This window comes from Polypterus senegalus, chromosome 1 (assembly GCF_016835505.1).
Source record: "Polypterus senegalus isolate Bchr_013 chromosome 1, ASM1683550v1, whole genome shotgun sequence".
Taxonomy (NCBI): domain Eukaryota; kingdom Metazoa; phylum Chordata; class Cladistia; order Polypteriformes; family Polypteridae; genus Polypterus; species Polypterus senegalus.
Genome location: NC_053154.1, coordinates 18,895,999 through 18,909,201, shown reverse-complemented (window position 1 = coordinate 18,909,201; position 13,203 = coordinate 18,895,999). Strand labels below are relative to the sequence as shown.

The 13,203-nt window shown below is 41.0% G+C and overlaps 1 protein-coding gene across 1 annotated transcript in view; it reads left to right on the top strand.

The window, feature by feature from the left end:
• The first annotated feature begins 439 nt into the window (after positions 1–439).
• The window catches only part of irf7 (interferon regulatory factor 7), a 31,411-nt gene continuing 18,647 nt past the window's right edge, over positions 440–13,203 (top strand). Inside the window, exons 1-3 of the mRNA XM_039744511.1 lie at positions 440–574; positions 4,036–4,192; positions 6,095–6,266. Coding sequence (XP_039600445.1) covers positions 567–574; positions 4,036–4,192; positions 6,095–6,266 — 337 coding nt within the window. The 5' untranslated portion in view covers positions 440–566. The remainder of the gene's footprint in view (positions 575–4,035; positions 4,193–6,094; positions 6,267–13,203) is intronic.

Below are 13,203 nucleotides of genomic sequence, written 5' to 3'. Positions count from 1 at the left end.
TTTTCAGGACCCTCTTGCTATTAAAAGAAAAAAAAAATTCGGAAAAGTGATGGTTGAATTAAGATGACAGGTTCACTTTCACTCTATATAAATTATCAAAATTACACGCAGTCTCTAAAAATCCCATAACATGCCAGATGAAAGTTCCCCTGACTGAACTTGAAAACGGGACCTGCCCTTCAACTCCATGGACGAGAGATGAGGTCAAAGCGGGGAATGCCCGCGGAAAGGTAAAGATAGACGGAATGAGTTTGCGGCACCTAGCGGCTCCGATTGGAAGCGAAGCATTTTCTGGGTTGGAAAGACTGCGTTCGGAAAGTAAAGTTTTGCTTTCCGCCTGAACACGTGTTTTCTCGGAAGCAAAACAAATGAATCTCCTTCGCTCACGAATGACGGGACGGCGGAACGACCTTATTTGGGCATGAACGTCACCAAACTAAACGGCGCCCCCTCATCCTATGACGGCGTATAAATAAACAAGCGCTCGCACTGAAATCTTTGAATATTAAATACTATGCGAGAGAGACGGAGGCTCGGCAGCAATCCACACGACACAAATCGAAACAATGCAAAGGTAACTCGAGTCAAAGACATTATTATTAATTTAAAGTAAACAAGAATTCAGCTGTTTAGAAAGATTTGAACGTCAGCAGTATGAGACTGCAGGCAGCTTTAACAACAATGTGTAATTATTGGTGTAGCAAAAGTCTGTGCAATATTTCATGTGTTTATGTGTACTTTTCCTTGCTATAGATTTATTTGAAAATGAATGGGCCAATTTGAATAGACAGGTTTACGAGTGTGTGAGCACTTGGATGCGCGTTCGCCTCCTAGCCGGAGAATAAATTTAACTGAGTTTACAGACTAATCAAGAAAAAAGCACGATGAAAAGGACACAATTGCAACCAAGTGCACCAATTTGTGTAAATGAATATAGAGAAATAGAGTAGAAGATGGTTTAAGAGAACTGCCGTTAGTAAACTGGCCAGTGTGTGTGTTTGTGCTGATTAGGTTCCTATACTCCTCCTCCTGCCCACTTCTGATGCAGCCCACGTCAGTGAACTTTTGCACGTGGCAGGACTCCTAATTTACTCATTTACTTACCAAACATAGTTAAACAATTTAGTTATCTCACATATGCGTTATGATAGGTGTGTTTCAAAGTCCGTTTCTGCTGTGAGAGCTTAGCTGAGTGCATTTGGATGTCCAGCATGGATGTTAATGTCATTTATTCAGTTCTTTCTCTGTCATCTGGTACTTGAGACGATGGCAGGAGAGTGACAGTTTCCTCTGTCCGCTGCTGCAGTGGGGGCATGGGCCTCGTGGGGGGGTTTGGTTATTGGATGCAAATAATAACCCAGGGCCAACTGGGGGGCTCAAAGCCTGGAATGAAAAATTGAACTGCTTTTCCACGGGGCCGAGTTCTGTGCTACAGCCCTCTCTCTCCCTGTATATAGAGTTGGGTCTGGGCTTCTGAGTACTTTTTCCACTGTCCTGTGTCAGGTGTCTTTGGTTCCATCACAGTTTATTATCTCTTGTGGTTTCCAATGGAGGGCTGCCCTTAAGAGGAAGTTGGGTGGCATTTGGCAGTCCATTGCCTGTCCCAAACAAAAGCGCGTGAAGAGCTTAGGACTAGCAACAATATCCTGTTAAAAAAAAAAAAATGTATATCTCTCTATCTCTCTATCTCTCTCTGAAATGATGACAAGGAAGAAACAAGCTACTACTGACCAATGGATTTTAACAGTGCTATACAGTATAATTTATCTATTCTATTCACAAACCATCCAATTTCATTTTTTTATCCTCAAATAGCAGTTTATGATGTCTTAGGGTAGAAAAACACCAGCTCCTGTGGATTCATCCATTATCCAACCTGCTATATCCTAACTACAGGGTCACAGAAGTCTGCTGGAGCCAATCCCAGTGAACACAGGGGGCAAGGCAGGAAAGAAACCCTGGGCAGGGTGCCAGCCCACCGCAGGGCACACACACACACACAATATTTAGGACCACCAAAGCACCTAACATGCATGTCTTTGGGATGAAACCCACACAGACACGGGAAGAACATGCAAACTCCACGCTGGGAGGACCTGGGAAGCAAACCCAGGTCTCCTGTGAGGCAGCAGCACTACCCACTGCGCCACCGTGCCATCCTTCTTGTGAATTCTTCTTTCATATTTGAAAAAGCAAACTTAATTGTAATGCTGACCATTGTAACCATCTTCATTATGTAGCCCTTATTGTAGCAAGGCAAAAGAAAAACTTTACAAAGGGGATTAATTTACATTTTGTCAAAACTGTAAATATTTTATATAAAGCAGTTTCATCCATCCATTATCCCACCCACTATATCCTAACTGCAGGGTCACAGGGGTCTGCTGGAGCCAATCCCAGCCAACACGGGGCGCAAGACAGGAAACAAACCCCGGGCAGGGCGCAAGGCCACTGCAGAAAAGAAAAGCAGCTTGTACATAATCATTATCTAATAACCCAACATTCACATGACTATTTAATCTAATTCAGGGTTGTGTGAAGCTGGAGCTTATTCTGACAGAATTGAGTACAAGGCCGGAACCATCCCTAGATGGGATACCAGGCTATCAACAGGGTCTTCTCTGGGGCAATATTGCTCCTGTTTAGTGAAGAATTTCCTAAATTAACAAATGGCAAACCACAGTACTGACATGTTACTGTATATAGTGCCTTTCTGTAGTGAGCAGGTTTTTAAATTGTGTGACTAATACAGAAGTACAATACTAACATGTTTTATTGTAAATAATTCCCTTGTTTACTGATCATTCTCCTAAATGACAATACCAGTACTGATATGTTTTACTGTATGTGCCGTTATGAATAATACTCTCTGTCACACACTAACACTAAGGACTTTTAGCCAACACATTTCTCAGCAGATGTGTGTATTAAGAAATGTTACAGGGGGCTTCTTTATACCAACAGCAATATGCCTGCTAAAGCTTCATTGGGACTGGGATTGTTTTAATCCTCTTCTTTGTTACGACCTCCAGGGGGTCCAGAGAGAGTCCCATAACCGAGTCTGCTCTTTTATTTAGCTTGTTGATTCGGTGGACCTCTCTTGAAGTGACGTTACGTGCCCAGCCCAGCACACCACACCACACCACAGACTGGCCATCACAGAGCTGTAGAAGATGTGAAGGATGTCGCTTCCCACATGAAAGTAATGCCGTCTCCTAAGGAAAGTCTCTGCTTAGCCCTTTCTTCTGTAGTTCCTCTGTGTTCCAAGACCAGTCCAGTGTCCTTGATGTGGACCCCCAAGTACTTCTAGGAATGCACCATCTCTGCATATGAACCTAGCGGCTCTCTGGTGTGGTAAAAGTCAATAATCAGTTCCTTGGTTTTGCTGACGTTAAGATGCAGACAATTCTCACTGCACCACGAAACAAAGTTCTCCTCCTGACTCCTCTCCCCTGACTCATCCCCCATAAGTGCAGAATCTTCTGAGAATGTCTGCAAGTGACCTGACCTGCTGTTATATTAGTCCTGTGGTGTGCAAAGTGAAGAGATAAGCAGACCAGCCTGTTCCTTGTGGTGCTCCAGTGTTACTCGCATCCGTATCGGAGACACCAGTCCTTGAGTCGTCTCACAAACTGTCGTCTATGTCTTTGTGTAATATGCCTTTCTATATACGTGTGAGTTTTTTAGGACTTTTACATTTTTGTTGTAATTTTGTGAAGCTCCTTGACTGCTAAGTATACTATTCTGTTATTATTGTTACTGGCAACTCTAAATTGGTCACTGTGTGTTTGAGTGTCCAACAATAAACTGATGCCCACTCCCTAATGTGTTCCTGCCATCTGTCCAGTGCAGAAGAACGGGCTCCAGCCTCCCATTACCCTCCATCTCATTATCAAGGCCTGACAGGGTTACAAGCTTTACCTTGACACGCTGATGCATTAGTGAGGTTCAGGAGTTGTAAGTGATGCCAAAGATCTGAGTTCAAGGCTGGTAAGCATGGTTTATTTTTAATGGGTGCTCTTCTTGTGTTTCTAGTAACCGAACAAGACCCCAGTTCAGCAACTGGCTGATTGAACAGATTAACAGTAACGGGTACCCTGGTCTTTGCTGGGTGAACAAAGACACATTTCGCATTCCTTGGAAACACAACTCCAGGATGGACTGCAGTGAAGAGGACTGTGCCATCTTCAAGGTTTGTAGATAGTCCAAAGTTCTTGGCTTCATCCCGTCTTTCTTTTTATTTATTGTTTTTTTTAAATTTATTTTTAATTTTATTGTAATCATTCCATACAAATCAATCAATTTTTACAAACAATAGGGTTGAGATTGAAAAACAAGTCTTCCCCCCGCCCCTGAGAGAGAGAGCATGGCCAACGGGGTAAAACTTAAGGCTTGTAAACGTACCTAAATTGATGAGTTTAATTGGCCAATAGCAATGAACGGAGAAGAAAAAGAAATAAGGAGATAATTGCTTCCTCTGTGCTTTAAGAACTTATTCTAAAATATTACTGATTAGATCCTGCCAGGTTTTGAGAAAATTCTGTACAGATCCTCTGACTATTTGATTTTTTTCCAGTTTCAAATCGTATAAAACATCGGTTTCCCTCTGACTTAAAAGAGGAGAGTTAGGATTCTTCCAGTTTAGCAAAATTAAGTCTACGTGCCAAAAGTGTAGTGAATGCAATCACAGTTTGTTTGTCCTTCTCCACTTTAAACCCATCTGGAAGAACACCAAACTTAAATTTTGATCCAAAATAATGTTAATTTGTTGCAGGCCCAAAACCTGTGATCAGCCGGAACTGATCCTTGCTTAGTAAGTGGGCCTCCTGTAAAAATACTATAAGCGTTTAAATCTTTTTAGGTGAGAGAATACTTTCTTTCTCTTTAATTTGCGATTTAGGCCTTTAACATTCCAGCTCACAAAGTTTAACTCCCCCATCATGGAGACATTGATTCTGAATTGTCACCCCCAGCCATCTCCTGTCTCTAATTGGCTGTCTGACTCACCACTTCACCACCTAACCACTAATGTGTGGGGAGTGCACTGGCACAAAAATGACTTCTGTTGCATCATCCTGGTGGGTGCTACACATTGGTGATAGTTGAAGTGGCCCCCTCTGTCGAATTGCTTTGAGTAGCAAGAAAAGCACTAAATACAATAAGTGTAATTTATAATCATTATGACAATCAGGATGAAAAATTGAAAAAGAAGTTTCTTGTGGTGTGTCATTTCCAAAAACCTAACATTCTCAATCCAGTTCAGGGTATCGGTGGCACAGTGGCCGTGTGCACACTCACTTAAAACCGACTTACTTTCAACAATCGCCTTGCAAACCTTTGGGGAGAACATTCATCTGCTCTCTTCAATTCAGTGTAAAGGTACGCCAGAGCCTTCCTGGCAGCACTGAGTCAGAGCCAGGAACCAGCCCTGAGAAGATCGCCACTCGCTTAAATCCAACTTCACTTCACCCTTATGGAATAACATTATGAAGTCAATTCAAGGTCACATGGGCAGAAAGCAGTCCAGGATGCCCTGCATTTACATTTTTATGGCCACACCTCTGGGAGTGTAGATGGGGGAAACTGAAGCACCCAAGGAATATCTTCTGTAGATTCAGGGAGAACATGCAAACTCCACCTGGGGTGAGATTGGGGGCACCACCAGGCAAGGAATTCAAACTACAGACGGCATCTTAACAATTGTGCCACTGTACTTCCAATGCTTTTCATTAAATATTTTGATTTTTGTGGTATGGACATTGGAGGGGTAGAAAGAACCATTGTAGAAAATTTTAATTTTACTTTTTTTTTTTCTCTTTGCATAGCTATCTTTTTTTTTTTTTTTTTCTCTATATTTAAGAAGCCCACTTCTCAGTTGGTGTGAAGGGTAGCAAACCAGGATCTTACCCTAGCAAGCCCATTAAAGCCTGCTCACAATGAGCATATGTGTGACTTTTGGCCAAATTGAGCCAGTGTCGCACTTTCCTATGTGGATTTCCAGGTAGTCATTTGGTTGCGAAATGTCCCATTCAAGATTTGAGATGGCGCTTGAATGTTCTTATAATAAACATAGATTTTTCTTTTTTGTTAATAGGCATGGGCAGTGACCAGTGGCAAGATACATGAATACCCGGAGAGTAAGGCAAAGTGGAAGACCAATTTCCGCTGTATCTTGCACAGCCTCAAATGTTTTCGCAAGATTAATGATCATTCTAAGGATTCCGATGACCCTCACAAAGTATACCAGATAGTGGAGGAAATTAATGGTATGTTTTGTGATCTTTTTATTCTTTAATACACAAGCTGTGCACATTGTCAGGACTTGAACTTGTTAAAGATCTGTCGGTACTTGGGGGGCTTTGCGCTTCACGCCAGCAACTTCACATCTCTGCCGCTCGCGTGTCTGGATTTCACGTTCACCAAACAACAAAACTTTTAATTCTCGCGGATAGGCCTCTTCATTGGGAAGAAACACAAATTAGACGATCTACAAGTCTCCAACTTAAAGTTTAAAGCCAAACAATATCTATATACTTCTGTCATATCCTGTATGTTCATATATTCAATCTCTTTTTGCTTTTACCTTTTTGTCAATATTACATTGAATTTTGATTTCATGTTTGGGTTTGCATCATGACAACTCAACGTATAACTGCCCGTGAGTGAATATAGTTTCTTTCTCTCTACAATTTACAAGAAATAGCATTCAAACAACTTAGAAATGATTGAACTTTGTGTGTGGTTATGTCAGCAGGACTTTTCCAAATCTCTTTGCATGAAATTTGCGGGATTTGAAATTTTCTCTCGCAGGATTTCACTTGCACCAAACAACAAATCTTTTAATTCTCGCAGATACACCTCTTCATTGGGAAGAAACACTGCTGCTTTTTTTTTTTTTTTTTTTCCCCCCACTGATGGCAAGACGAATTAGACAATCTACAAGTCTCTGACTTAAAGGTTAAATCTGAACAATATATTCAATCTATTTTCACTGTTCCGGAATTTCCGTTTGCGCAAATGCAATCTTTACTAGCCTTTTTTTTTGAGAATTTCCAATTTTCGTACTTCCATTATCTCTAACCTGCACTGAATGTGTATCACATCATTTTTGAATTCTTTCCAATGTTCTGCTTTGTCGTCTACTCCTTGTCTTTTATTTCCGGCCCCGGGCGTGGTTAAATCTCTTGGCACAAAGACTCGTTTCACGGGACGTGAAAGTGTCTCTCTGAGAAAATCATGTCTTGTCTCCTTCCAAGAATTTTTTTTTTTTAATCGAGAGATGTCATTAAGAACAAACACCACTTCCATGCTGTTTACAGGAGAAAGTAGGGTGAAATGACACCTTTTATTTCCCACGATTCTCTCCATGTCCCCCAAAACAAAGCTATTATTTTCTGGCTGTCAACAAACTGGGCCTGTTAAAGCCCATTGCATCCCTCTTGTGTGATTTTTGAGCTTGTAGCGGTCCAGTGCCATTTAAGATTCACACCGTCAAGATAACAGTGATTTATTTCTTTTTATAGAGGATCCCAGGGACACTCCCAGCCTTGGTCCGACCCGCACACACTCACAAACAGAGACAAAAGGCACACTGGGCACTAACAACAATTAAATAAAAAAAATGAAAACAATAATGCCACCCCAGTACCCCTACGGCGATATTACATTAAACACAACTCCACACATCAAAGTCCATGGAATACCACACCGGATGTAATGAGAGATGACGAGAGTAAGTCCAGAGATCTGCCTGCTGAAAGGGAATGAAAAAGCAGTCCTGCCGGTAGACACTGTAAGGGTGAAGACGGATGGATGGTCCAGGAGCGCTCCTACACTTGCGGGAAAGCCATGAATCCACAATCTGTCCTCGGCACACAGGTAGACAGAAGACAATCCAGACCCCAACAACGAATACAATGCAGGACACAGCGACTAAATATGGCTTAATTAACAGAAGGCAGTCCGACAGGTAAACGAAACACAAAATAGAACAACAATAACAAACACTTCTCCCTCTTTCGGACACCTGCCTTCCTTTTAAACCTCTTTGACCTCAACAGCCCCTGCAGGGACTGCTGGGAGATGTAGTTTTAACTACTAGTAGCACTGCTACAAGCTATACAAGAAATAAGCTGTTATTAGCTACTGGTCAGATTTGCATAATTAGATGACTGCTCTTCCCAAATCCCATCATTAATAATTCTGGGATCCCTTGCATGAACAACCCTTGGGCTATCTCAGGTGGGTTGAGGTCTGGACTCTGACTTGGCTATTCCACAACACACTTTTTTTCTTTTGTTGCTTTGGTCCATTGTTGCTCCACCCAACTTCCTATAAGCTTCAGGTGATTGATCACTACCTTGACATTCCCCTTTCAGATCACTTCGCACAATTTCTGAATTTATTGTGACAGCAAGCTGTCCTGGCCCTGATGTAGCAGAGCAGCCCCCAAACCATGATGCTCCCACCCTGAGCTTTTAGTGTTTGTGATTTTTCTTTTTCTCTTGCCATTGTCATAGATCTTGGCAGGTGGAACATGAGAACAATCTGGACGAGAACAGGCCATTCAGCCCAACAAAGCTCGCCAGTCCTATCCACTTAATTCTTCTAAAAAACATCAAGTTGAGTTATGAAAGTCCCTAAAGTCTTACTGTCTACCACACTACTTGGTCACACATTCTGAATGTCTGTGGTTCTCTGTGTAATGAAAAACTCTATCGTGGACTTGACACCTACAGCTGTGTTTCTTATAGAGAGCAGTGGTTTCCTCTGTCTATGAACACCATTTTTGCTCATTTGTTTTTTCCTCTAGTAAACATACTGTATGATCCGAGACATTTGGCAAATTCAGGAGATTTTGCATTTATCTCTGGGCTCTCTGAGGCTAGGGATTTGCACTAGCAATCGGAAGGTTGCCAGTTCGAATCCCGTAAATGCCAGGAGTAACTCTACTCTGTTGGGCCCCTGAGGAAGGCCCTTAACCTGCAATTGCTCTGTCCTGGGTATGACATTAATCTGCATCCAGCCCTACAAGCAGGTATAATTTACATTGAGAACTTGGGGGTTGGTGGCAGGATTGGCAAAAAAAAAGTTCAGCTATTATACTATGGTATGGGTGGCACATTGGCAAGTGCTGGACTTTCTCTTGAGCTGCTATGTCTTTTTTAAAATATGGACACCAAAACTGTAGACGGTACTCCAGTCCTCGGTAAATTTTAAAGTATAAAGTTTAAATGTAACCTCCTTTGACTGCAAGTTAGAAAACTTGGGAGGTAAGTGGGGAAAAAAAAAACACTGTCTGTTCCAATGTGGTGCTGAGGTGTCGTCTTCACCTCCACAGCCTTGTCATGATCTTTATAGGATATGCATTCCTATTGAGTGTAGGAACAGTACGGCAGCCCCTCGATTTCTGGACCCAGACCTTTACAAAGATTTTTGGTGCCTTTTCCAGCTTTATTTAGATCTACATTTCTTCTCTAGTCCTCTGATATTTAATGGCTTACATGAACTGATCTTTCCTGAAAAGAGCAGACTGTTGGTCACCAAACTTTATGAGCCTTTTCACAGTGCAATTCTAATAAAGTATCTCTATCTATCTATCTAAGCCACGCCTACAGTCTCATTGATTGGCTCATTTGTGTCTAATGAGCTTTTGGACAAATCGTCAGTCTGGTTGGTTCCCCTTCTTTCTAATCTCGATTGGGAATGGTTTAAATGATGTGTTCAATATGGACAGATGGTCGTCCAAATGTGTCTTATTACTTTAAGCAGATGGTGTTCGTCTTTTATTGTGACTTTGTTAGGAAGAAATAATGCAGAAATCCTGGGGTTCACAAATGAAGTGTGTAGTGTTCAATCTGGACTTGCTCTTTACCTTTGAATTTGGGTTTTGTGTTTCGGTAAATTCAATGTGTCTGTTGTTGCTCACAAAAAAAAATCATTTTCATAGAATTCCTGGCCTAAAACCAGAATCCCACAGGATTTTTTTTAATCTGCCCCTAAATAGCTGTACAGAGGTTCAAGCGGATGAAATAACTAAGACAGGAAGGCGGAAAGGGAGGAATTTTAATTTTTGAGAAAGGAAGTCATTTAAACCTGACCCTTGATCTATGTCTCAATTAAATGTCTTTAAGCGGTAATGCCAGGCGGATCTATGGAAATTTAAAGTACAGAAGTTCCACTTCATTTGGTTTTGTGTGCTCATGCACCCTTTAGTGGTCAACAATGTAAAATAAATAAATACAACAATTTGTAAAATACTAATTTGCTTTGGTTTGAAAGTCGCTTCTTCTGATCCTATTGATTTTAAACCGAACAAAGGTTGACATTTGTGTAACACATGAGAAATGTGTTTTTATTTTTTTTTGTTTTTTTTTTTCTCTTGCATATAGAGTTGTCAATTGTATCAAAATATCTAAGTATAGATTTGTGTTTTTTCTTATTTTAATTTTTCTAATACTCATTTTTCATGATATCGGTACTACAACCCACATTATGAATTCAAATCCTTTTTGCTGTGAAGTTTGACAGTTGGGCCTTGTAAGCCCTTGATGGGCATCTTTTACAGTAGACTTGCAGCCCCATTTCCACCCATTCACACGTCTTAATAAGACAGCAACTTCAGTGGCATCGGAGACTCCACCGGCACGTCTAATTAGTAAAGAGGGCAGCCAGAGTGCCGGCCGGAGATGCTTCAGCTTTGCGCCAAACAGGGATGGAAAGCCACAAGATGCACGCAAGCCTGTATGCGAGATTAACTGCCACACAATGCTAACTAAAGGGGCTCGGGCAATCGGTATAGTCGGACCCTTGAAGGAACAACACGTGAGGCAATGCAAAGAATTTCAAGAGACAGGCGTCCTATTTCTAAATTACAGAAACATCAATCTGCATAAGTCTTCTTACTGTTTCATTTGAAGTGTGGGTATGATTTATGGGTTGTTTTAACTTGTAAGAAAAAACAATTGTAGTCTGTTAAATTTTTAATGCATTAAAGCCTTATTTGGATGGCATTAGTTTTGTACCAGGAGGTAGAATAAAGTCATTTTTACTGGGGGACCCTCTGTATTTTTAGTCCCATCCAAATCACTCATATCAGTAACCATTTACTGACTGCATTTTCACATCTCAATAAAAAATTACCTTCTGTAAAAAGTCCATAAATTATAAAACACGCCAGGTTGTTTAAAGTCCCATGCAAATCAGCAAGTCCGTACAATGCCATCATTTGAGCAATCTGAATGGGACTAAAGTTCGTTGCCCTATGGTAATAATTACTTTACCCGGTACCTGAAGCGGGGTAAAAATAAACTGTCGGTGTACTTCTTGTCATGCACACTGAATAACCGGAGGTCTTGTATCCCCTGGGGTCCATCAGTCAAGTGATACTCGCAATTTATGAAGAAAAGTGAATGGGTGTGGGACCGTCCCAATTGGAGATGCAAACAGACAAGTTGTTCTTATAAATAAGAGTTGTTAATGTCGCCCGAACGGATGGTACGCATTCATTAGCTAAAGGGAACTGGGAAATATTGGCAACTTGTTGACTTTACACCACCTCCTGGTGTTTAAACAGGAACAAACATTAAACAGAGGTCCTGTGGTTAATTTATGACTTTACACCACCTCCTGGTGTAAAACTAATCCATCCAAACAGGGTTTTACACTGTCAATGTCAGATTTATTTATATAGCACATTTAAAACAACATAGGAATGCTGTGACCAAAGTGCTTTACAATAATAGAATAAAAGAAAAAACATGCAATTAACATAAATAGAAATAAAATAAATGAACATAAATAAAATACATAATAAATAGAAGTAATGTTAGATAATCACAATGAGGAAACCATCAGTATTACTGAAGGTCACAGAATGCAAGTGAATAGAAATGAGTCTTTAATCTCGTTTTGAATTGTAGACGACTCCTTTATGTGACGATGTAAAGAGCTCCACAGGCGAGGAGAAGCAGCTGCACAAGTCCTGTCTGTCCCCTTTAGTCTTACACTTGGTACGAGGGACAACAAGAGACAACTGACCAGAAGATCTTCGCACTCTGGATGGCTGGTGTAAAACACACAATTCAGATAAATAGGCAGGAGCGAGTCCATGTAAAGATTTAAAAACTGGCAACAAGATTTAAAAATCAATTTGAAAACTGACAGGCAGCCAGTGTAAAGAAGCTAATATTGGAGAAACCGAATCAGATTTTCTTGCAGAAAGCGAGTGGCAGCATTCTGGACCAACTGTAACCTGCGTATCGGGGATTTGCTAATCCTAAAATACAGCGAATTGCAGTAATCGAGGTGAGAGAAGATAAAAACATGAGTAGCTTTCTCAAGATCCCTAGAAGATAAAAAAGGCTTGATCTTACCTGATAGACAAAGCTGGAAAAAGCAACTCTTGACTACAGAATTAACTTCTTTCTCAAAAGAGAGGTTACTGTCAAAGATAACACCAAGATTGCGGATTTGCAAAAGACAGAGAGAGAGCCGAGAAGTCCAAGACCAATTTGGGCTTTAGCTGATGGACCCACTATAAGCACCTCCGTTTTTATTTTGATTCAGATCAAGAAAATGATTAGCCGTCCAGGATCTTAGTTCAGAAAGAAAGTTGTGCAGTTGATGTATTGCAGAGTTTCAGACGGGAATATAAACCTGAGTGGCTTCAGCATAGCAGTGAAAAGAAATGTTAAATTTCCTAAAAATCGCTCCAATAGGGTGAAGGTATATAGAGAATAAGATAGGACCCAAAATGGATCCCTGAGGAACACCACATTTAAAAGGAGCAGTAGATGAAAAAGAGGAATTTTAAAGTCACTGAAGTGTGTCTACCAGTTAGATATGACCTGAACCAGTTAACAGCAGCCCCTATGGCCCAACAAGATGTTCAAGCCGTAACAGCAATATCTCATGGTCAGTGGTGTCAAAGGCAGCGGACAGATCAAGGAGGAGAAGGACTGCAGCGTCACCTGAGTCAGTAATAATAGAGATGTCATTGAATACTTTCAGGAGGGCCGTCTCCACATTATAATGACGCCTAAAGCCAGATTGGTAGATCTCAAATAAATTATTGGAGTTAAGGTCTGCAGTTATTCTTATCCACATGCCAGTTTCATTCTGCGCTGTTCATTCAGAGGCAACATGCTTTAGCACTGGGGCTCCATCGCTCCCTCAATTCACACTTAAAAATCCAGGTTCTTC